This window comes from Callithrix jacchus, chromosome 5 (assembly GCF_049354715.1).
Source record: "Callithrix jacchus isolate 240 chromosome 5, calJac240_pri, whole genome shotgun sequence".
NCBI classification, from domain to species: Eukaryota; Metazoa; Chordata; class Mammalia; order Primates; family Cebidae; genus Callithrix; species Callithrix jacchus.
In genome coordinates, this window is record NC_133506.1 from 8,130,068 (window position 1) to 8,155,373 (window position 25,306).

A 25,306-nucleotide genomic window follows, 5' to 3' on the forward strand; every position below is an offset into this window, starting at 1 on the left:
TTCTTTTTTGAGACAGAGTCTTGCTCTGTCACCCAGGCTGGAATGCAATGGTGCGATCTCGGCTCACTGCAACTCTACCTCCCTGGTTCAAGAGATTCTCCTGCCTCAGCTTCCTGAGTAACTGGGACTACAGGCATGTGACACCATGTATGCCACCATGTAAATTTTTGTATTTTTTAATAATTGAGACAGGGTTTCACCGTGTTACCCAGGATGGTCTTGCTCTCCTGATCTCTTTGGGAGGCCTGCCTCAGCCTCCCAAAGTACTGGGATTACAGGCCTATAAGTCACTGCACCTGGTCTAAAAGGGATTTCTAAGAAAGACACTGGGCCCAGCACTTTGGTAGGCCAAGGTGGGCAGATCACCTGAGACCAGCCTGACCAACATGGAGAAATCCCATCTCTACTAAAAATACAAAATTAGCCGGGTGTGGTGGGGCATGCCTATAATCCCAGCTACCCAGGAGGCTGACGCAGGCGGATCACTTGAACCCGGGAGGCAGAGGTTGTGGTGAGCCAAGATTTTGCAAAGCAAGTAACACCAAGTCCTCCCAGGCCTAGGGTGCAAGTATATGAAAGGCCCCTTTTCCTGTCTGTCTCCAGTGTTTACACTATTGAGCATCTGCTGTGTGCCACACACTGTGCTAAGCCTCTTACACATATTAAATTATTTAGCCCTTACAAAAACTTTATGAAGTGAGCGCAATCATGAGCCCATTTTATAGAGAAGGAAATTGAGGCAGGGTTTTAGGTAGCTTCTCTGGAGTAGCACTGTGGGTTGGAGCTGAGGTGAAGGAAACACTTAGGCCAGCTGGCTCTAGGGACTCTTCACCACTAGGCCGGACTGCCTCTAGCAAAGGAACGCAGGGAAGCTCACAAGACCTCAGACCTTGCCAGGGCGCCACACTGGTTCTTTTTTTTTTTTTTTTTTTTGAGACGCCGTTTCACTCTTGTTGCCCAGGCTGGAGTGCAAACGGCCTGATCTTGGCTCACCGCAACCTCCGCCTCGCGGGTTCAAGCGATTATTCTGCCTCAGCCTCCGGAGTAGCTGGGATTACAGGTATGTGCCATCACACCCGGCTAATTTTGTATTTTTAGTAGAGACAGGGTTTCTTCATGTTGGTCAGACTAGTCTGCAACTCCCTACCTTAGGTGATCCACCAGCGTCGGCTTTCCAAAGTTCTGGGATTACTGGCCTGAGCCACCGCACCCAGCGGCCACACTGGTTCTTTTGAGCCCAGAGTCAGCTCTTACGTCCCTGAGCCTTCCCGAAGTTTCTGGACCATTTGCCCATAGCTGGGCCTCAGGCTGGCCCGCAGTAGAACGGGGAGAACGGAGATTCCTGCCTGTCCACTTCTCCTAAAGGTTTTCTAAGACAGTGGTGGGAACGTGCTTTATAAACGGGGAAGCACCCGGACATCAGTCACTGGTTGCTCTTTTTCTTAAGCACCATCCTGAGAAGGAAGAATGTTCTTGGGGAAACTGAGGTTCAGAAAAGCAAATTTTTTCCCCCAAGGTGATAGGGAGAGTCCGTGGCCGGTGTCTGCACTGAGACCAGACACCCCTAGTGGGCCAGCGAGAGTGGGATCCCCGGGTCCAGCGGCCGGGGCGAACGGGAGAGGCCCGGGCGGAGTGCGCCCTGGCGGTGACCTGCAGAGGCGGGGCGCGGGGGATGGTGCAATCCCAGGCCTGAGGGCATCAGACAAGCGGCTGATTAGCTCAAGTTTACATCACCCGGGCCAGGAGCTGGGCGCACACAAGACTCGCAGAGGAAGTGGCGGCGGCTCAGCGCGCGTCCTCTGCTGGGACTGAGGCCGGGGCTGGAGCTGGACGGGGATCCCGAGCTCGGTAGCAGCGCAGCAGGCCCGGCCCACCTGCGGGTGCCCTGGAGGCCCTGAGCACCAGCGGCGCCAGGACCCACGCGGGACGCCTGGACAAGGTATTCGGCGGGTGGCGAACAGTGGACTCGCCCGGAGGCTGGGGTTTAGAAGCGGCGGCTGGGGAAGGGGGCGCCGGGAGCCTCTGGGAAGCTGCGTGTTGCTGCATGTTACACACACACACAAACACACACACCTTTAACAGACCCTGCTGTCCGGGGGACCTCCTGGGCCGAGCGCCCCCCCGGGACTCAGGCGACGTGGCCCCGTGGGCGTGGGGTAGCCCGAGTTGGGTTGGGGAAGCCGGGGAAGGAGAACTCTGGCTGTCACCCCTAGAGGAGGGTTTGTGGGGGTCTGCTTTGCGTAAGTGTGGGACAGAGGGGTCGTGTGGTGAGGTGAGGGGCTGGTGGGGGACACTGGAGGACTCTCTGTGGGGGTGTTGGGTGCTCTGCGGGGCTCCGCGTGAACCTGTAGGGGAGAGTTCTGGGTGAGGGTGGGGTCCCGGGGACCTGTGTCTCCGAGGATGGTGAGAGCTGTGTGGAGGACTGGGCAGTTGGTGGCAGGGGTTGGCGGTGCAAGGGACACCGCCGGGACAGGGCTGGAGTGCCCTGGGAGCGGGCCGCGGGACGGAGCGAGGGGTGCAGGAGTCCAGCGAGTGGGAGCGAGGGCGCGGCTCGGGATGCCGGGCCGGGCAGGGCCGCTGGTTCTCCCCGCTGCGTGGCTCCTGGTTTGCAGGTGAAGGGTGCGCATGTGTAAGTGGTGTGTGCTGTGCCTGTAGACCAGGGAGTGCGGGGGACTAGAGCCACCTCCCTCCCTCTGCCTCACCCCCCTCCAGTCCCAGGGCCGCCCTTCAATTTCCGTTGAACCTCCCGACCCGGACAACACCCGCCGCCTTTCACTTTGGCTCCCAGGGGAGGGGCCTGGCTGCAAGGGGAGTGTTACGGGGCGGGGCCTGGCTGCAAGGGGGTTACGGGGCGGGGAAGGGGGGTGCGGGGCGGGGTGAAGGTGCTGAGGGTGTGACCTTGCTTGTGTAGACCATGGGTGTGATACCGGGGAGGGTTTTGTGTGTGTGTGTGTGTGTGTGTGTGTGTGACTTAATGTCTGTCTGCCCTGGATGTGTTTGTCGCTGGCTGACTTAGACACAGTGTCTTGGGAATGTGTGCACACCTGTCAGCCCTGAGTTTGTGTGTGTGTGCTTGATGTAGCCCGCCCTCATTTCCCTGGGTCCTGAGTGTGGCAGGGAACAGCAAGAGGCAGATAATAGGGGCTGTTTTCATTCCACAGCAAAGATTCTATTCTGCAGTGTGGTCTGCAAAATGCCTTGCCCAAGATTTATAGACTCAGTTACCACATCTGTCCACATCTGGGTGGAGCTTATCCCAGGCCCCACCAGACTCTGAGGGATGGCTGGGCCAAGGCAGCCTGGAGTACTGATGTGGCGCAGGCCAGAGGGGCTGCAGGCAGTCTCCTGCTGCACAGGGCACAAAGCATGTGCACAGCCAGGTATCATCCTGCAGGACTCAGAACAGTCGAGATGTAAGGAATGTCATCCCGGCCTCATACCTGGGGAGCTTTCTAAGACTCCCAAGGATGGGACTTAAGCATCTTGCTGGGATGAATAACGGGATGAGTGCTAATAGTGACCACTTCCTAACACCCACCCTGCAACAGGTCCATGCTGACCACTTCCTAACACCCACCCTGCAACAGGTCCATGCTGACCACTTCCTAACACCCACCCTGCAACAGGTCCATGCTGACCACTTCCTAACACCCACCCTGCAACAGGTCCATGCTGAGCTCTTCATTTGTGTTTTCGTTTCATCATCACTAAAAACCAGTAAGCTTTGCACCCCCTTCCCACTTTACAGGAACTGAGGCTCCGAAAGCTTGAGGAACTTGACCGGGGGTACCCGCCAGCCAGAAAGGGTCTGAGACAGGATTAGAACCCAAGAATATTTGACTACAGCCACCCCTTATTGCATTCTTACCAAACCAAAGTCATGACCTTTCACTCTCATGGGGAGGCCTTCCCTTCCAAGGCAGCTCTTGTTTTTGGGAGCAGTGTACTTGGAGAGGTGGGCCTCTGTCTGGTAACTGACTCTGATGTTTCCCTGTTAATCCTGCCTTGAACTGTTGGGAAGGTCTTTAACCAGACTGAGGTCTCTCTCACACCAATGCTCAGACCTGGGCATGTACCTGCTTGGAATGGAGTTTCAGTGGGTGGGAAGATAGGTTCTAGAGAGACCCCTCCTGCCCTGACATGCCACTGCCCTCTCCTTCAGCCACCCCACACACAGTCACACAGCTGCGTGGATGGTGGTTTTCTTTTCACTTAACAGTTCATTCTGGAGATCCTTCCAATTAGCCTATAAAGAGCATCTTCAACCTTTTAAGTGGCTGCAAATTGTTCCATTGTGTGGATGAAGTATAATTTATGTAACCAGTCCTATAATTATAGAGCGCCAATCGTTTCTGTCACAAGGGCTGCAGAAATAACCTTGTATTTGCATCATACACACACACACACACACACACACACACACACACACCCCTCTACAGGATAAATTCCTAGCAGTGGAATTAATTGCTGAATCAAAGCTCACACGTTTTTCATTTTTGTTTTTTTGAGAAAGCCTCACTCTGTTGCCCAGGCTGGAGTGCCTGACCATGGCTCACTGAAGCCTTTACCTTCTGGGCTCAAGTGATTCCCCTATTTCAACCTCCTGCATGGCTGGGATAAAGGTGTGTGCCATCATAACCAGATGATTTTTTTTTCTCCTTAGGGACAGGGTCTTGCTACGTTGCCTAGGCAGGTCTTAAACTCCTGGGCTCAAGTGATCTTCCTGCCTCAGCCTCCCAAAGTGCTGGGATTACAGGCATGAGGCACTGAGCCCAGCCTGCTTTTCATTTTGATATTGTCAAAATGCACTTCTCAAAGTTGGCACCTTTATTTCCCACTAGCACTGTCTTCCTTGCAGAAACCAAAGGCTGGACCTCCCTTTCCCTCATCCCCCACATCCAATCCATCCAATCCATCCAGTCTGCCACTGAGTCCTTTTGATCCTCCTCCTATGAGCCGTTAACTTTGTGTCTCCACCTAGCACCTAGGTCACCTTCTCCTGCCTGGGCTCCTGCTTGTGCGGGCCTGCTAGCTAGTCTCACTGCCCCTGTCTTGTACTTTCAAATCCACCCTAAAGGCATGATGTTCCCCTGCTGAAAATCCTTCAGTGGCTCCCCACTGCCTTTGGATAATTCCAAATCCCATTATGTGTTAATTAGGATTAGGCTCAGCTGTAATATAGAAACAGCCACTTAACAACAGCTAAAATGAAATAGACAGCTATTTCTCTCCTGTGTAAAAAACCTGGAGGTCTCTCTGGTTCTACTGGAGTTCCAGCATCGACCTTGGCCTTGGAAGTACCACATACAACAGAGCAAGAGAGGGGGCTGGAGTGCAGTGGCACAAACACGGCTTAATGCGGCCTCAACCTCCCAGGCTCAAGCCATCTTTCCACTTCAGCCTCCCAAGTAGCTGGAACTACAGGCATCCACCACCACACTCAGCTAATTTAACAAAATTTTTTTGGTAGAGATGGGGTCTCACTATGTTGCCCAAACTGGTCTCTAACTTTTGGGTTCCTGCCATAGCCTTCCAAAGTGCTAGGATTACAGGCGTGAGCCACTGCAGCTAGCCTTGGATGTGATTTTATGATTACTCATCTGTCCTCCAAATGGACTGGAAGATCCTGATGGCAAGAATACTGTCTAACTCACTGCTCTTCCCTAGCACCCTGTGTTAAGTGAATGAACAAGATCATATCTATCATCTGTGAAAGTACTAGACCCATGGATTACGAGACTAGTTGATCTTCCTTAGCATAATTTTTAGCAACAAGCTGTGTTTTCAAGCAGGTATTTATTTCCTTAAATGTAAATTCCTGATTAGGAAATACTTTTTTTTTTTTTTGAGACAGAGTCTCTTGCTCTATTGCTCAGGTTGGAGTGCAATGGCACGATCTTGGCTCACTGCAACCTCTGACTCTTAGGTTCAAACAATTCTCCTGCCTCAACCTCTTGAGTAGCTGGGACTACAGGCATGTTCCATCATGCCCAGCTAATTGTTTTTTTTTTCCCAAGACGGAGTCTTGCTCTGTCACCCAGAGTGGAGGAATACAGTGGTGCGATCTTAGTTCACTGCAACCTCCACCCACCAGGTTCAAGTGATTCTCCTGTCTCAGTCTCCTGAGCAGCTGGGATTACAGGCATGCACCACCATGCCCAGCTAATTTTTGTATTTTTAGTAGAGACAGGGTTTCACTATGTTGGCCAGCTGGTCTTGAACTCCTGACCTCATGATCCACCTGCCTCAGCCTCCCAAAGTGCTGGGATTACAGGCATGAGCCACCGCACCCAGCCAGGAAATACATTTACATGGCTCAAATTCAGAATTATAAAGAGTCAGGCAAACATGGTCACTTAGGTTTGTAATCCTAACACTTTGAGAGGTGGAGGCAGCTGAATTGCTTGCGCTGAGGAGTTTGAGACCAGCCTGGGCAACATAGTGAGACCCTTTTTGTAGAGACCCTGTCTCTACAAAAAATACAAAAATTAGCCAGGCATCGTAGTGCACACCTATAGTCCCAGCTATTTGGGAGGCTGAGGTGGGAGGATCACCTGAACCCTGAGGTCAAGGCTACAAGTGAGCTGTGATAATAAGAGTCTCCTCCTAATCTTGTGCATCCTTCCAGAGAAAGAGAGATTGTACATATTCAAACAAATATACATATATAATATAACATATATTTTTTTATATATATGTATATATTTTGAGATGGAGTCTTGCTCTGTCACCAGGTGGGAGTACAGTGGCGTGATCTCAGCTCACTGCAACCTCAGCCTCCTGGGTTCAAGTGATTCTCCTGCCTCAGCCTCCCAAGTATCTGGGACTACAGGCACATGCCACCATGCCCTGCTAATTTTTGTATTTTTAGTAAAAACGGGGTTTCACCACATTGACCAGGATGGTCTCGATCTCTTGACCTCATGATCCGCCCACCTCGGCCTCCCAAAGTGCTGGAATTACAGGTGTGAGCTACCGCATCCAGCTACATATTCTTTTTAAACACAAAAGCATAGCCACCACAAAAGGTGTGGTGGCTCACTCCTAGAGTCCCAGCTACTAGGAAGCCGAGATGAGAGATTCACTTGAGGCCATGAGTGTGAGACCAGCCTGAGCAACATAGCAAGGCCCCACCTCTTGGGGAAGAAAATTTTAAAGAAAACATAAAAGCATTCTATAACACATAATTCTGTGTTTGGCTTTCTTCTCTTAATACATCTTGGAGATCAGTACACATCAGTATATAGAGAGCTTTCTTGTCCTTTTTCAGAGCTGTGTAGTATTCTGCTGTGTGGCTATACCATGATGTTTTAACTAGCTTTCTACTGCCTGACATTTGGGATATTTTCTGCTTTTGCTATTGGACACAAGGCTCTGATAAACAGCCTTTGCCGTATTTAAATTTTTGTGAGATGTTTAACTGGAGAATAAATTCCTAGAAGTGGGACACCCAGTTAAGGATATGTGACTTTGTCATTTTAACACACACTGCCAAATTGCCCCCTATAAATGTTGTGCCCGTACTCTCCCACCAGCAGGGGAAAGAAGGGGCCACCAAGCAGTCTCACTTTAGTGCCTTTCTACCCTTTTTGCTAGATGCGAGCCACTCCTCTGGCTGCTCCTGCGGGTTCCCTGTCCAGGAAAAAACGGTTGGAGTTGGAGGACAACTTAGATGCCGAGTGTCCAGTCCAGAAACGAGCTCGAAGCGGGCCCCAGCCCAGGCTGCCCCGCTGCCTGTTGCCCCTGAGCCCACCCCCTGCTCCAGATCGTGTACCTGCTGTGGCCACTGCCTCCCGTCTTGGGCCCTATGTTCTCCTGGAGCCTGAGGAGGGTGGGCGGGCCTACCGGGCCCTGCACTGCCCTACAAGCACTGAGTATACCTGCAAGGTACGTGTCCACAGGCCACTGTCTCCCAGCATCACAGGAGGCCTGGAAAGGAAATCTCCAAAGGATTGCCAGGGTGCAGAGTGGTCCTTATGCTTATTCATTCTTGTGTTTAGCGGGGAAGCACCCAGTGAGCACCTGCTGGACCGAAACCAGAGAGGTAAACCAGATGTAGCCCCAGTCCTGGAGGAGTTCACAGCTGAGGCCCTACAGGGTGCTAAAAGCTGCGGGGGTAGAGCTTAGGGGTACCCCTAAGCTATCATGGGGCACAGAAAAGGCCAAGCAGACGTTAGCCAGGTAGAAGTGGCTGCAGACGAGAGCTGCAGGCAGAGGGAACAGCCGTGCAAAGGCCTAGAAAAGTGAGAGTATAGCACTTCAGAGCATGAAAAGGACTTCACTATGGCCACAGTGGAGAGGGTGTGCGGAAAGGGGCAGGACGTGAGGGTTGGCAGCAGCTGGTCATGAAGTTGTTAACAAGGGGCCTCCACTGGGCTATGTGGAGCCACTGAAGATGTTTGCACAAAAGAAGGGCAGGGCATGGTAGACATAAAAACCCCTGGGAACAGCTGGGCGCGGTGGCTCATGCCCGTAATTCTAGCAGTTTGGGAGGCTGAAGTGGGCAGATCACGAGGTGGGGAGATTGAGACCATCATGGCCAACATGGTGAAAGCCCGTCTCTACTAAAATACAAAAAATTAGCCAGGTGTGGTGGCGCATGCCTGTAGGACCAATTACTCAGGAGACTGACACAGGAGAATCACTTGAACCCAGGAGATGGAGGTTGCAGTGAGCCGAGATTGTGCCACTGCACTCCAGCCTGATGACAGAGCAAGACTCCGTCTCAAAAAACAAAAAGCAAAACAACAACAAAAAAGCCTCCTGGGACCCCAGAGGTGATGGAGCCTAACCTGGGGCATTTTTACACAAATGAGCAGGGTCAAGGCCCCTGAGGGTCAGCCCATGCAGGACACTGGCAAGTGACCGTCCAAGAGGACAGAAATGAGAATGAAAATGTAACCATAGGTATTCACTGCGCACCCAGTACCATGTTGATTGCTTCGTGTGCGCAGTCTCTTCATCTTCACACAACCAATGAGGTGGTTACTGTTACTGTCAGTGTGCCCATTTTACAGATAGAGGACACTGAGACTCAGAAAGCCTGGTACTTGCCACATGACAGAGTCAGGAGGTATCAGAGCTGGGATTGGGCCCGGAAGGCTGAGTCCAGAGAGTCCTGTGCCTGTGTAGGATAAAGTGTTTCAGACACAATCAGGGCAGGCTGTCCTGGCAGGTAAGCATAAGGAAGATAAGGGGACCTGGATACACAAGGGAGAGTAGCGTGGGCCTGGGTCCCTTGGGAATGCACAGAGAGGCAGAAGGAGTTAAGCCTCCCCCTCTTGGGAGCAGCAGCAGAGTTTTGCTCTGTTGATGGAGATGCAGTGAGCAGGGGGTAGATCCAGACAGAGTCCAGCCCCTAGCTTCGTCAGGGCTCTTGTGTGCAGATCTCCAGTGCTCTAACCAGGTGCCCCAAGGAGCCTGGAACTCTGGGTCCCCTTCCTGCAGCATCACAGGTTTGTTTCCACTCCCCCTGCGGAGGTGAGTCTGTGGCGAGAGGAGTAACGCAAGCAGGATCAGGACAGAAGCGCCATGCGTTCACAGGGCCCCGATTCTCCAGAGACATTGGCAAAAATCCACTGGAACATACTCACCCCATGCCAGTGTGCAACACGGGCACTGAATGATCGTTTCCACACTTTCTTAGCTTTTCTGGTTGGTGTGTAGAAAGATCAATATCCTGTCTTTGTAAGTTATCACCTTATTCATTAATCAACACAACTTCATTGAGCACACATATTGGCCGTGTACCATGCTGTGGTTAAAAACAAAGTTCTGTTCCCATCAAGCTGACATTCTAGTGGGAGATACAGACGATAAACAAGTGAATAAGTAAAACATGTGTCAGGTGGTCGGGCGCAGTGGCTCACGCCTGTAATCCCAGCACTTTGGGAGGTAGACGCCGGTGGATCATGAGGTTGGGAGTTCAAGACCAGCCTGGCCAATATGGTGAAACCCTGTCTCTAATAAAAATACAAAAATTAGCTGGGCATGGTGGTGTGCACCTGTAGTCCCAGCTGCTTGGGAGGCTGAGTCAGGAGAATCACTTGAACTTGGGAGGTGGAGGTTACAATGAGCAGAGGTCACACCATTGCACTCCAGCCTGGGCAACAGAGCAAGACTCTGTCTCAAAAAAAAAAAAAAAGAAAGAAAAAAATGTGTCAGGTAATCATAAGCACTATGGAGAAAAATAAATCTGGGAACAGGGAGATCAGAGGACAAGGAAGGCAGGAGTGCAGGTGATTTTAGCAAGGGAGGTCCAGGAAGACCTCTCTGAGGGGTGATGTTTGAGCAGTGACTTGAACAAATGGAAGGAGTCAGCCTCGTGGTCTAGTGGAAGAGCATCCAGGCAGCAGGTTCAGCAAGTGCAAGTGCACGTGGGCAGGAATGTGCTCGCCCCAACTAAAAAAAATGTAATCTCTGTTTTGGGGTTATTTCCCCCATGTCACCCCAACTGGTTTTTTTTTTGTTTTTTTTTTGTCTTATTCTGTCACCCAGGCTGGAGTGCAGTGGCATGATCTTGACTCAATGAAATCTCCACCTCCCAGGTTCAAGTGATTTTCCTGCCTCAGCCTCCCGAGTTGCTGGGATTACAGGTGCACACCACTATGCTTGACTAATTTTTGTATTTTTAGTAGAGACAGGGTTTCACCATGTTGGTGAGGCTGGTCTTAAACTCCTGACCTCAAGTGATTCTCCCACCTAACCCTCCTGAAGTGTTGGGATACAGGTGAGCCACTGCACCCAGCCCAACTGGTTTTTAAAGTCATGTACTTCAACTTTTTAAATCATGGATTAAATATATATGTGTCTCATTTATTTTTCTTCATGGCATAGTCAACACAACATGCAAAGGATTTAAAGTCAGACAAAAAGAAGTGAGTATACTAGTTCTGCCACTGATCGGCTGTCTGGCTTCTAATAAGTCATTTCCTTTTCTGAACCCAGTCTTACCATTGGTAAAATGGGACACACATTTCAGGCTAGGGCGAGGTTTTGCTGTGATGCCCATAGACCCCTAATACATTTCCCATCAACCTCATCACCTTCATCCCATGTTCTTTTTCCCTTCCTCACCCCTTTGATTTTTGGTTGGGTTTTTAGAGCAGGCCAGGTTTTTTCCTGCCTCAGGGCCTTTGCACTGCCTATGTCCCTACTCGGAAAGCTTATTCCATGGGCATCTCTGGGTCATTCAGATCATTTCCCCAGAGTCCCTGTTGAACCATACTTTCTAAAATGGGTGCCCCCTTCCAAAATACTCTATTCCAGACCACACGCAGTGACTCATGCCTGCAATCCAGCACTTTGGGAGGCCAAACCGGGCAGATCACCTGAAGTTGGGAGTTCGAGACCAGCCTGGCCAACTTGGCAAAACCCTGTCTCTACTAAAAATACAAAAATTTGTCAGGCTTGGTGGCACATGCCTATAATCCCAGCTACTCAGGAAGCTGAGGCAGGAAAAATCACTTGAACCCGGGAGGCAGAGGTTGTAGTGAGCCAAGATTGTACCACTGAACTCCAGCCTGGGCAACAAGAGCAAAACTCTGTCTCAAACAGCAACAACAAAAAGAAAACAAAACGCTCTATTCCTGCATCTTTCTTGGTTCCTTTGCGATACTCGTCCACATTTGTCAATATTTAGTTTCGGGGCACTGGCTTCCCAGTGGGCATGGGGGAGCAGAGTCCATGACTGTCAGTGCGGTTGGACACACAGCTGGCCATGCAGGCCCAGGGCCAGCTTGCTGAATAAAGGTTGGCAGTCAAGCCTAGAGGACAGGAGCTGTGAGGGTGATGGGCATCAGGTGCCTTCTGCATCATCCGCTCTTCTGGAAGATGCTTTGAGGGTTATTTTTCCGTTTGAGTGATTTGTTATTTTTCAGTTATCTGATGTTTGAGGCCATATAGCATAGCAGTTAGGAGCACAAACAAAAGGCCGAGCATGGTGGCTCATTTCTGTAATCCCAGCCCTTTGGGAGGCTGAGGTGGGAGGATCACCTGAGGTCAGGAGCTTGAGACCAGCCTAGTCAATATGGTGAAACCCCATCTCTACTAAAAATATAAAAATGAGCTGGTTGTGGTGGCGCATGCCTATAATCCCAGCTACTCGGGAGGCTGAGACAGGAGGATCCCCTGAACCCAGGAGGCCAAGTTTGAAGTAAGCTGAGTTGTGCCACTGTACTCCAGCCTGAGTGACAGAGCCAGACTCTGTCTAAAAAAAAAAAAAAAGCACAGACAATGGTGTGCACAGGTTCAAATCCCAGCTGTGCTGCTTGCTGGCTGTGAGGCCTCTCAGCTTCCTTAACTATAAAACGAAGCGAGTCCTACTTATAAGACTGTGGTAAGGGCTGAATGACTTGGTAAGTGAAGCACTTAGTGCAATGGCTAGCACATGGTAGTGTCTAACAGGTCAGCTGTGACTGTTTGCAATGTTTGCAATGCCAGCCTCAGCTCCCGGGAGTCCCCAGCTGTGCTCACATCATGCTCTGCCCACAGGTGTACCCCATCCACGAGGCCCTGGCCGTGCTGGAGCCCTACGCGCGGCTGCCCCCACACAAGCATGTGGCTCAGCCCACTGAGGTCCTGGCTGGTACCCAGCTGCTCTATGCCTTTTTCACTCGGACCCACGGAGACATGCACAGCCTGGTGCGAAACCGCCGCCGCATCCCTGAGCCTGAGGCTGCTGCGCTCTTCCGCCAGATGGCCACCGCCGTGGCGCACTGTCACCAGCATGGTCTGGTCCTGCGTGATCTCAAGCTACGTCGCTTTGTCTTTACTGACTGTGAGAGGTGAGTGTGGTTGCAGAGATCCCAGCCACAGACAGACCCAGGGGGTGGGCCATGATGGAGAGAAACTGAGGCCCAGGAAACAAAGTAACTTAGGTAAGAAGTAGAGAGGCTGGAGTAACTAGCAGCCCCTGTCTGGTAACCAGAGAAGAGTTGACTCAGGCTGGGTGGGTGCCGTGGCTTATGGCTGTACTCCCAGCAGTTTCGGAGGCCGAGACGGGTAGATCACCTGAGGTCAGGAGTTCGAGACCACCCTGGCCGACATGGTGAAACCATGTCTCTACTAAAAATACAAAAATTAGCCAGGAGTGATAGCTGACAACTGTAATCCCAGCTACTCGGGAGGCTGAGGCAGAAGAATAGCTTGAACCTGGGAGGCAGAGGTTGCAGTGAGCCAAGATTGTGCCACTGTACTCCAGCCTGGGCAACAGAGTGAGATTCCATCTCAAAAAAGAAAAAGAGTTGATGAAGTCCTCTTGGGGGCTCCTTGGGATGCTGGGATGGGGCACTGAGATGGGAAAGTCACAGTAGCTGACAGTGAGGAAAGCACCGCCGCATTATCTACCGTGGTCTCCTTCCTTACAAACTCAAGGAAGGCATTATTATTATCCTCATATGATCAAGGAAATTGAGGCCCAGAGAGCACAAGTAACTTGCCCAAGATCTCACAGCGAAATAAATGGTAGACCTGGGATTTGAACCAGAGCCTGGGTCCTATTTCAGTCTGAGCTAGAGGGACAGGGGTCCTGGCTGGGCTTACCAACTGACTCTGGGTGACCTAGTGTCTCTGAGCCTCAGTTTCTCCATTAGTAGGGAAAAGGGCTGGATTGTTAGGGTGTTTTCAGAATTCCAAGACCACACTCAAAACAAGACAGGGTCTGAGGTTCCCCACACAGGAACTTTTTCTGTGAAACTGAGAATTAGCACTTTTTGGTTAAAATTTAATCTTCCTTCTCTAGGTTGGGAAGCTAAAATTTTTTTTTTAATTGAGACAGAGTCTCCCCCGTTGCCGAGGCTGGAATACAATGGCGCAATCATGGCTCACTGCAACCGCTGCTGCCCAGGTTCAAGTGATACTCCTGCCTCAGCCACCTGGGTACCTGGGACTACAGGCACGCACCACCATGCCTGGCTAATTTTTTTCTACTTTTAGTAGAAATGGGGTTTTGCCATGTTGGCCAGGCTGGTCTCAAACTCTTAACCTTAGGTGATTCACCTGCCTTAGCCTCCCAAAGTGCTGGGATTACAGGTGTGAGCCACCACACCTGGCCTAGATGCTAAGAAAAATTTTTAAAAGATAATTCTTCTGGGGGTGGGGAGGGCAGAGGGACTCACCTCCTGAGGGCATCCAGGATGTGTCAGGGAGTGCACTAAGCTGCCAGTTACACAGAATTTTTCTGTGGAGGAAGGAGTGTGACCCCAGCACACTTTTTAAAACTTTTTATCTTGAAATAATTTTAGACTTTTAGAAAAGCTACAAAAATAGTTCCAAGATTTTCTAAAAATCCTTCCCCCAGTTTCCTCCAATGTTAACACTTGCCATAGCCATGGTACAATTACTCAAACTAAGAAATGAACCTTGGGAGAGTACTATTAACTAAGCCACAAATTTGTTCCGGCTTCCCGAGTTTCCCACGAACACCCCTTGCTGTGCAGGATCCAGTGAGGATCCCGATTTAGTTATCAGTGGTTTCCTTGGCCTCGTCTAATCTGAGACAGTTCCTCAGTCTTTCCCCGTCTTTGATAACCCATGATTTTTTTTTTTTTTTTTTGAGATAGGATCTCACTCTGTCACCAAGGCTGGAGTGCAGTGGTGTGATCATAGCTTACTGCAGCCTTGAACTCCTGGGCTCAAGTGATCCTCCCACCTCACCCTCCTGAGTAGCTGGTTTACAGGTGTGTGCCACCATGCCTGGCTAATTGAGATGGGGTCTTGCTATACTGCCCAGGCTGGCCTCGAACTCCTGAGCTCAAGCAATCTGCCCCCCCTCAGCCTCCCAAAGTGCTGGTATTATAGGTGTGAGCCACTGCTCCCACCATAACCTTGAGACTTTTGAAGAGTACTGATCAGTTACTTTGTATGTCCCTCAATTTGGATTTGATTGACGTTTTCTTAAAGTTAGATTGCAGTTTTATATATATATATATATAATCTCTTTAGAGATGGGGTTTCACCATGTTGGTCAGGCTGGTCTTGAACTCCTGACCTCAGGTGATCCACCCACTTCTGCCTCCTAAAGTGCTGAGATTACAGGCGTGAGCCACCGCGCCCAGCCGTGGTTATATATTTTTGGCAAGAACAACACAGAATTGATAGGTCCCTCTCCACATCATATCATTGAGTTGATAGTCATTACTGTGTTGTAACCTTGATCACTTGGTTAGGGTAGGACCTGCCAGGTTTCTCTCCTCTAAGGTTTTTAATTTAGCCTTTGTAATGGATAAATACCTTGGGGTAGGTAAGCTAAGCATATAAATATCCTGTTTTTCCTCAACTTTCCCCTACTAATTTTAGCAGCCATCCATCTTGCCTGTAGCAGTTATTACTGTGGTGCTTGCCTAAGACTAATTTTCTTTTCTTTTAAGACAGTCTCGCCCTGTTGCCCAGGTTGCAGTGCAGTGGCATGATCCTGACGCCCTGCAACCTCTGCCTCCTGGGTTCTTGCGATTCTCCCGACAGCCTCTTGAGTAGCTGGGATAACAGGGACACACCACCACACTTGGCTAATTTTTGTATTTTTAATAGAGATGGGGTTTTGCCATGTTGGCCAGGCTGGTCTTGAACTCCGGACATCAAGTGCTCTGCCTGTATTGGCCCAAAGTGCTGAGATTATAGGTGTGGGCCTCCGCGCCCAGCCCCAAAGGCTGATTTTCTATTAATATTTCCTTTTACATTTTATAGTAAAAGAAGCATGCCTTTTTTAAAGAAGTAGAATTTATAATGACTTTTAAGCTAGTGCATAACTTCAAACATATTTTAAGCTCAGAGTAGATACAACTACCCCAGACCTTCTGGAAGAGAGAATGTGCTTCCTGCTCTTTTTAAGAAATCATCTGATGGCTCATACCTGTAATCCCAGTGCTTTGGGAGGCCTAAGCAGGAGGATTGCTTAAACACCACAGTTCGAGGCCAGCCTAGGCAACATAGTGAAACCCCATCTGCACAAAAATTTAGAAAAATTAGGCAGGTGTGGTGGTGCACACCTGTGATCCCAGCTACTTGGGAGGCTGAGCGCAGACGTTTGAGGTTGCAGTGAGCTAGGATTGCATCACTGCACTCCAGCCCAGGTGACAGAGTGAGACCCTGTCTCTAAAGAAGAAAAGTCACATGAGAGGCACTGGTAGAAGAGAGACCGTGAGTTAGATAGACCTGTGTTTAAATCCTGGGTTCTGCTTCTGACCGGCTTTTTGGCCCCGAGAAATGACTTCACTTGCCTGAGCCTTTGTATCTTCATCTGTAAAATGGGCCAATAATGCTGACACTCCTCGTCCCTCAATACTGTGATTCATAGGATTGGTCGGTATTTGTGAAATGCCAATGGACACCCAGGAAGTGGTGCCATAAAGAAGAAATGAATAGCAGTGGTAACAGAATGATTGCTATGAAAGTCATCTTAGAGTGCTCTGTTTAAACTAGAAATTGCAAATGGCAGGATACACTTTTTTTTTTTTTTTGAGATGGGTTCTCACTCTGTCCCCCAGGCTAGAGTGCAGTGGAGCTATCACAGCTCACTGCAACCTCTGCCTCCTGGGCTCAAATGATATCCTCCTGCCTCAGCCTCCCAAGTAGCTGGGACCACAGGCGTGAGTCACCACACCTGGCTAAGTTTTGTATTTTTTGTAGAGATGGTTTCACCATGTTGCCCAGGCTGGTCGTGAACTCCTGAACTCAAGTGATCCACCTGCCTCGGCCTCCCAAAGTGCTAGGATCATAGGTGTGAGTTACCGCGCCCAGCCTTACACACACTTTTCTTTTTGCCCTGCTCCTGTTCGTGTTTTTTATTGAAACTCATTGCCAATATTTTTTAAATGGGGACTTTTTCATTAAAATAGGATTCCTGACTCTCTTGGGGAAAAGAATGGGAACATGGGGCCACCTTGAAAACTACGAGAGTGGGTCACAGCACTGGCTCTGGGTATCTGCGAGCCAGGGTTCCCATCCCAGGCTGATGCTCTAGAGCTGTAAAACGGTGTCCTTGCACGTTGTAGCCTGGATAGAATGAGATAAGCCAGGTAATAAGCTGGGCCAAGGGCGAAGAACACAGCGGACACTTGATAAACCCTAGAATGTGTCGTTGGTGGTGCCCTTTTTAGGCAGGGCTTGCGCTGAAATGTCTGGCACTCTTCCCTAAGTTTGGACCCTAAGTTTGCATCTGGTTTAAGAGAGGCTTAACTCTCTAAGCCCCATCAGTCCCCTTCCCAAGGGACTGTTGAGAAATTTATTCCGTTCAGAATGTTAGTTTAAATTTAATTGCTCTGTGGCCTTAACTGACTTAACCTCTCTGAGCCTGGGCTTAGTTTTCTGGAAAACAGGATCAGACATCAAAAGACTGACTTGTGTCTGTCAAAGACCAGCAGGCACTTGAAAGTGGGTGCCACTAAGGTGACAGTATGGGGTAGTGGCATGGGGGCTCTGGGTGGGACTTGACCCTTATGTTTCTCCCCATGTCCCAGGAAGAAGCTGGTGCTGGAGAACCTGGAGGACACCTGTGTGCTGACCGGGCCAGATGATTCCCTGTGGGATAAGAACGCATGCCCAGCCTATGTGGGACCTGAAATACTCAGCTCACAGGCATCATACTCAGGCAAGGCAGCGGATGTCTGGAGCCTGGGCGTGGCACTCTTCACCATGCTGGCCGGCCACTACCCTTTCCAGGACTCAGAGCCTGTCCTGCTCTTTGGCAAGATCCGCCGCGGGGCCTATGCCTTGCCTGCAGGCCTCTCAGCCCCTGCCCGCTGTCTGGTTCGCTGCCTCCTTCGTCGGGAGCCAGCTGAGCGGCTTACAGCCACAAGCATCCTCCTGCACCCCTGGCTGCGGGAGGACCCGATGCCCTCAGCCCCAACCCGATCCCATCTCTGGGAGGCTGATCAGGTGGTCCCTGATGGACCGAGGCTGGATGAAGCCAAGGAAGAAGAGGAAGACAGCGAACTGGTTCTGTATGGCTAGGGCCACCCCACTACACGCTCAGCTGCCAACAGTGGATTGAGTTTGGGGTGGCTCCAAGCTTTCTCCTGCCTCTGAGCTGAGCCAAACCTTCAGTGCCTTTAGAAGGGAGAAAGGCAGAAGCCTGCATGGAGTGTGCTGTGTACACACCTGCTTTGTTCCACACACATGCAATTCCTGCTTGGGTGCTTATCAAGCGCCAAGCCCTGTTCTAGGTGCTGGGAACACAGCAGTGAGCAAAGGAACAATACTCCCTGCTCATAGAGATGACAAACTGGCATTCCTGAGCTGACAACACTTTTCTATGGCCATCGGTCACTGTCTACACTGGGTACACTTTGTGCCAGTGTCAGCCTCCACTGGTACTGGTGTTCAGGCACCTCTGTCCAAGGACAATCCGTTTCACAAACAAACCAGCTGCCTTTTTATCTTGTACCTTTTCAGAGAAAGGGAGGTATCCCTGTGCCAAAGGCTCCAGGCCACTCCCCTGAAACTCAGGACCCAAGCCCAGCTCACTCTGGGACCTGTGTTCCCAGCATCTCTGTCCTCTTGATCAAGAGATTCTCTTTCCAGGCCCAAGCCCGGGATTTGGGCCAGAGATAAGAATCCAAACTATGAGGCTAGTACTTGTCTAACTCAAGAATGTTCTGGAATGAGGGTCCAGGCCCGTCAACCATGGCACTTCTGACCTAAGCACCAAGATTGAGGGACAGGATTAGGCAGGGTCTGTCCTGTGGCCACCTGGAAAGTCCCAGGTGGGACTGTTCTGGGAACAGTTGGGGTCCACGATCCCAGGTCGATACTCTAGGTTTTGGATGCCATGAGTATGTATTTTCACCTGTGCCTAATAAAGAATTATGAAATACTTCTATTTACCTAGGCGATTTCTTCCATCCTTTGCAACCATCTTTTATCCATTTTCCTTGCCTTCAAAACTGGCCCCCATGGTGAAAAGCCATGGAGTTGTGTCTCAGTCTCAGCTGAGTGGTTTGTAAGAACAGATTACCTGGAGCCCAGCGGGTTTTCCTGCACTCCCTCTGTCTCTTCTGGCAGCAGCGGTGTCTCTATTAGGGTACTTTCTGAGTCAAAATGGCTTCAACAAGACAGAAATACGTTTCACACAAAGCAAGAAGTCAGTGGATAGGGTGGGCTTCAGTGCTGGTCCATTCAACTCCAGGCTGTGAGCAAGACCCCTGCTCTCCAGGCTCCTTCTGTCTCTTGACTGTATTGTCCCTCGAGACTGCTGGCCCAATGGCTACAGCAGGTGTCACATTAGAGAGGTCCGTGACCAGAGGAAGAAGGCAGGGGCATTGTACTACCTGAGAACTCGGAACTCTGGAGTCAGGCTGCCCAGAATTAAATCCTGGCTCCAGCACTCAATAGCTGTTTGACTCTTGGCAAGTTTCTTAATCACTCTGTGCCTCAGATTCTTCATCTGTACCATGCGGGACAATAATAGTACCTAACTTATGAGAACCTGAATGAGTACTTTGTGTAAAGCATTTAGAACAAGCAGCGCCTGGCATAATAAGCCAGCAATAAAAGTTGCTCCCGCATCTCTTCATTGGGATGAAGGAAACTTTCCCAGAAGCGCTTCTGACCGACCTTCCCACACATCTTATTGGTCAGAACTGCATCAGGTACCCGTTTCTAACCAATCACCAGCTTACATTCATGGAGCACGTGCTTACACTAACCGTGGCACTCCTCCAGCTGTAGGTGGAGCTCGTGTGCTTATAGGAGGGGGAGTGATTAATGAGCAAAACTAGGTTCAGAGAGCGAGTGAATCGTGGGGAAAAGAATGTGCAGAAGTGAGGAGGCCCAGCCAACAGCCTGCTAACTGCAGATACTCCAGAGAGGTAATCCTAGATCATGTGATGCCAGGCCACCGACCCTCCACCTGACTGCCGATGCAGACATCAGCCAGGCTGGCGCACACTAGAATTGCCCAGTGACCCTCAAGGTCATGAGCTAATTGAGCTAAATAAAAACACTGTGGATTTTTTGTTTGTTTATTTTGTTGTTTGTTTGTTTTGAGACAGTCTTGCTGTGTCACCCAGGCTGGAGTACAGTGTCGCAATCTCTGCTCACTGCAACCTCCTCCTCCCAAGTTAAAACGATTCTTCTGCCTCAGCCTCCTGAGTAGCTGGGATTACAGGCAGGCACCACTATGCCCAGCTAATTTTTATGTTTTTAGTATAGACGGGGTTTCACCATGTTGGCCAGGCTGGTCTCAAACTCCTGACCTCAGGTGATCTGCCTACCTCGGCCTCCCAAAGTGCTGGGTTTACAGGCGTGAGCCACCGCACCTGGCCTGTCATTGTGGTTTTAAGCCACTAATTTGAGACTATTTTGTTTTACAGTGAAAGCTAACCGATGCAGAGAGGGACAAGTCAGTCTCATCTCTGTGCACCCAGCATTGTCCAGAACAGAGCCTAGTTGTGTCTAGGGTCTCATGGAGCAGCCCCTGACCTCTCTACCTTGCCCCTCCCAGCTTCCAACAGACCCTGTCCCAGCTGCCTCCAAGCTGAAAGTTGGCCTGATACCTACAGTGGAGCAAGGGGAACGGAAGGGCTGCCAAGGGTAGATGCCGTGCCAACGCTTTACTCCATTACGCAAAGAGACTCATTTACGCCTCACAACAATCCAGTGATGTAGATGCTCCTGTCATTTTACAGATAAGACAAATGAGCTTTGGAGAAAGTAGAAGACTCATCCAAGACCTCACAACAGAGAAAAAGACTCATCTGGTTTCTCCTTGAAGCAGAACTTTTGACAAGGCTGCACAGATGCAGCCACATGAAAAGTGCCCATTAAAAAATGTAATATCAGATGGGCACGGTGGCTCATGCCTGTCATCCCAGCACTTTGGGAGGCCGAGGCTGGCAGATCACTTGAGGTCAGGAGTTCAAGACCAGTCTGGCCAACAGGGTGAAACCCCATCTCTGCTAAAAATACCAAAAATAGCCAGGCATGGTGGTGTGTGCCTGTAATGCCAGCTACTTGGGAAGCTTAGGCAGGAAAATCACTTGAACCCAGGAGGTGGAGATTGCAGTGAGCCAAGATTGCACCACTGCACTCCAGCCTGAGTGACAAAGCAAGACTCTTTCTCAAAATAATAATAATAATAAAATGTAATATCCACTCATCAAATAGTGGACGTCACCACACTCTGACTCTAATTAGTGAGGACTTTCGTGTTCTGTCTTCATTTAATCATCATTGTATATGAATTTTACACTATCAAATTAGTACATGTATATTACTGAAAGGGAATGACTGTTAGAAACTTACTTGAGGATTGTCTCTGCCACTGGAGGCTGAACACAAAACATCCTATTGTGACCTGCCAGATTATTCATTCATTTAGCAATTCCACAACCACCGCTGAATGTCTACTACAGGCCAGGTGCCATGCAAGACGGATGTGCCCCTGCCCTCAAGAATTCACAGTCTCATAAAGGAGACAGATGTTAAACAGAGAACCATGCAAATGACATAATTAATTATACTTGTGGAAGTTCGTTGTGGCAAAGACAGGCATCCCAATATTTCAGGTGCTCCCCTACATTGTCTAGCTTCCCTTACAGCCACATGACTAGTTCTGACCAATGTGCTGTGTGTAAGAATAACAGGCTGAAGCAATGGAGAGCTGGTGAGCCTGCCAGCTCTTCCCCTGCCACAGCCACTTTGAGGCCATGAGTTCCCTTAGCTACAAGCCAGAGGAGAACCACCAGATCCACCTTGGATTTCACTGAGCAAGAAATTAAGCTTCGTGTGCTAAGTCTTTCAGATTCGGACTTTGTCTGGTAGATAGTGTTGATTACTGTGACTAAGGAAAACTTGCCACCAGTGAAGGGAGGAAAAATATTCTCCACCATTAACGAGGTCATGTCAGTCTGCTGCATTACAAACCCCAAACAGTAGTTTATGATTCTCCGGGTTGGCAATTCGGGCTCGATTCAGCTGGGTCACTCCTGCAGCTGCAGGCAGCAAGCAGCTTGAGTGTCTATTTTCGCAGGAAGGCTTTTCTCTGCTCCACGTGGCCTCATCCTCCAATAAGCATAGTCCACTCCTTCCCACGGTGGTCTCCGGGTTTCAGAAAGCAACAAGAGAGGACAAATTCCAATGTTCAAACTGCACTAGTGTCAAAGCATGTCAAATTCCATGTCAAATTCAGGATGCAGGCAAATAGATTCTTTCTCTTGATGGGAGGAGATGAAAATAATGTGTGGTCTTGTTTTTCAATATACAGTGGTCCACTTATCCAGTGGGATACATTCCAAGACCCCCAGTGCATGCCTGAAACCTCAGATAGTACGGAATCCGGTATATATCATGTTTTTTTCCTATATATACATACCTACAATAAAGCCTAATTTGTAAATTAGGCACAGTAAGAATAAATAACAATAACAATAGAACAGTTATAACAGTATGTTGTAATAAAAGTTATGTGAATGCGGTCTCTCCCTCAAAATGTCCTATTGTACCGTACTCACCCTTCTTGTGGTGATGGGAGATAATGAAATACCTGCATGATGAGATGAAAGCAAATGAATGACATGGGCATTGTGATCTAGCGTTAGGTTACTACTAACCTGACGATGCGTCAGAAGGAGAATCATCTCCCTCGGGTGATCCAACACCATGAAGCTGTGACAGTGTCCATGGTTGGATGTCAGGAGCAGACGATGTTGATGATTAATGGTGGTTAACGTCTACAACCTGGATACAGTGGACAAAGGGATGATTCACCTCCTAGGTGAAATAGTGCAGGATGGCGTGAGACTTCATCATGTCGTTGGCTGCAGGCAACTGAAATTGTAGAAGGTGAAAACACAGATCATGGGGGTGGGGGTGGGGAATTACTGTACAACATGAGCTACCAAATAAGATGACAACTGTGCACCTAAAACTGTCCCTACAGGTTGTGTGCCCCTGGGAAAATTGCTTGGTGTCTCTGGATCCCCAGCTGTTCCCCTTCTCTCTGCATGGCTAAGCCCTGCCCATCACTTGAGGCTGAACCTAGAGCTCTGCCTGACCACTAAGCCCTCAGGACAGGGTTTCTTTTTTTAAAAAAGAGAGGGTCTCACTCTGTCACCCAGGCTGGAGTACAGTGGTATGATTATAGCTTGCTGCAGCCTTGAACACCTGGGCTCAAGCTATCCCTCAACCTCAGTTTCCTGAGTAGCTAGGAGTACAAGTGAGTACCGCTACACGTGGCTAATTTTTTTTTTTTTAATGTTTTGTAGAGACAGGGGCCTCACTATGTGGCCCAGGCTGGTCTTGAATGCCTGGCCTTAAATGATCCTCCAGCCACCTCCCAAAGCACTGGGGTTACAGGTAGGAGCCCCTACCCCCAACCAGAACATTTCTCAAATGTGATTGGTTGATCCACATCCATCCCTGGGGTCCTTGTTTAAAATGCAGATCCCTGGACCCTCCCCCAACCTATTGAGTCAGAACATCTGGAGTTCTGCATCTTAACAAGCTCCCTGGGTGATGCTGCTGGGCCTCCAAGTTGGAGAACCTCTGTAGTTGAAGAAATCCAGACTCCTTGGGGACTCAAATCTTATTTCAGTTCTTCTTTGGATCAGTTTGACTTCAGCCTAGGTGTAAAATGGGTATACATTTTACATGTCTGTGATGCCAGGATGCACTCACAGGGGAGAGATTTTGGCTTTACAAGAGGTCAGAATGTAAGCCACTACTACAGTTGTATCTGATCCACGGAGAAAGACAGCCAGGCCTCATTTCCTCATGGTTCTCTCTTCCCTGACCTAGCTTTATGGTTCTTCATAGCACTGAGCACCATTGGGCTGTGCATTTTTGAGTTTGTTTGAGTTTCATAAGGCCAGGGACTATGTTTTGTTTATAACTGTCCCCCAGTTCCTAGAACTGGTACACACAGGTGCTCAATAAATGTTTGTGGAATGATTGAGTGAAAGTTGTTCCTGCATGGATTCCACCTGCCTAGAGCAAAGCCAGGACACGGATTGGGGTGAGCACATAGCACATGCCAGACATGGCTCTGAGTGCTTTACCTACATCATCTCACTACATATGTGACAGCCAAATGGCCCCCAGTGACTTTCACCAACTGGTATTCATGCCTTCGTATAGTTCCCTCTGACCCTGAGCTGGGCTGAGCGGTGTAACTAATATTGTAAATGAGAAAGTATGACTTTTAAGGTTAGGTCACAAAATATGTTATGGCTTCTGCCTTGCTCCTCTAGATCATGTGCTCTGGGGAGAGCTAAGCTTCCATGTTGTGAGGACATTCTATTACCCCTGTGGAAATGTACATGTGGTGAGGAACACAGGCATCCTGCAAATAACCAGCACCACCTAGATACATGAGAGAGCTTTCTAGAGTTGATCTTCCGGCCCCAGTCAAGCCTTCAGATGACTTTGCCCCAGCCGACATCTTAACTACGACCTCATGAGAGGCCCTGAGCCAGAACCATCAATGTAGCTGCTCCCCAGTTCCTAACCCACAAAAACTGTGTGAGAGCATACACATTTATTGTTGTTTTAAGCTAATTATTTGGGGAAATTTGCTACATATCAATAATTAATAACTTGTACAGATTCTCACAACAGCCTATATGAGAGGAGCCATCATAACCACCATTGTACAGAGAAAGAAACTGAGGCCCAGCTAGGGGGAATGTTTGTCCAGGGTCACACAGACAGTGAACTGTAGCACTGAGATTACCACACAAGTTTGAATGCCTAGAGTCTACCCACTGAGGTGAAGGGTGTTCAAGTTGGATGCCAGTTCTTCCCCTCAAGAGCCAAGACTGACACCACCAGAAAACCTGAAACACTATAGCTGCCTCCAATACAAATACAGGTAAATACATACAGGTAACTCAGGGCATCCAGCCAAAAATGTTCTAAAATTAGATTGTGGTGATGACTGCATAGCACATCACCACATAACAATTCTGTAAATGTTACTAAAAACTATTAAATTGTACATTTTAGGTGGGTGGCTTTTATGGCATAAAAATTATATCTCAATAAAGCTGTTTATAAAAAGAGCGGCCGTTAAATTGGCAGGCGATAATGTCTGAACAGCAACTATTTCCCAGCACTTTGGGAGGCCAAAGTGGGCAGATCATCTGAGCCCAGGAGTTTGAAACAAGCCTGGGCAACATAACCAAACCCTGTCTCTACAAAAAAAAATAAAATAATTAGCCAGGTGTAGTGGCTTCTCATTGCAAACACCAGAGAACTTAACAAAATCTCCTGACACCTGGCTCCTAACCTCAGACATTCCGAATCAATTAATCTGAGATGTGGCTTAAGCAACAGTTTCCGCCCCCCTTGGCAATGTCCTTTTACAGAAGGC

General features: G+C 49.3%; 1 protein-coding gene across 1 annotated transcript; it reads left to right on the plus strand.

Annotated features, from left to right (window-relative positions):
* Positions 1–1,752: 1,752 nt before the first annotated feature.
* On the plus strand, positions 1,753–18,809 carry TRIB3 (tribbles pseudokinase 3). The gene is made up of 4 exons (XM_008995599.5): positions 1,753–1,939; positions 7,597–7,887; positions 12,493–12,785; positions 17,457–18,809. Exons 2-4 carry the CDS (start codon positions 7,597–7,599, stop codon positions 17,947–17,949), a joined length of 1,077 nt encoding a protein of 358 aa, XP_008993847.1. The 5' UTR covers positions 1,753–1,939; the 3' UTR covers positions 17,950–18,809.
* Positions 18,810–25,306: the final 6,497 nt, after the last annotated feature.

Coding starts and splice junctions, on each gene's coding strand:
- TRIB3 (XM_008995599.5), top strand. CDS start 7,597: ATGCGAGCCACTCCTCTGGCTGCTCCTGCGGGTTCCCTGTCCAGGAAA. Junction 7,888..12,492: donor GCACTGAGTATACCTGCAAG/GTACGTGTCCAC, acceptor CTCTGCCCACAG/GTGTACCCCATCCACGAGGC. Junction 12,786..17,456: donor GTCTTTACTGACTGTGAGAG/GTGAGTGTGGTT, acceptor CCCATGTCCCAG/GAAGAAGCTGGTGCTGGAGA.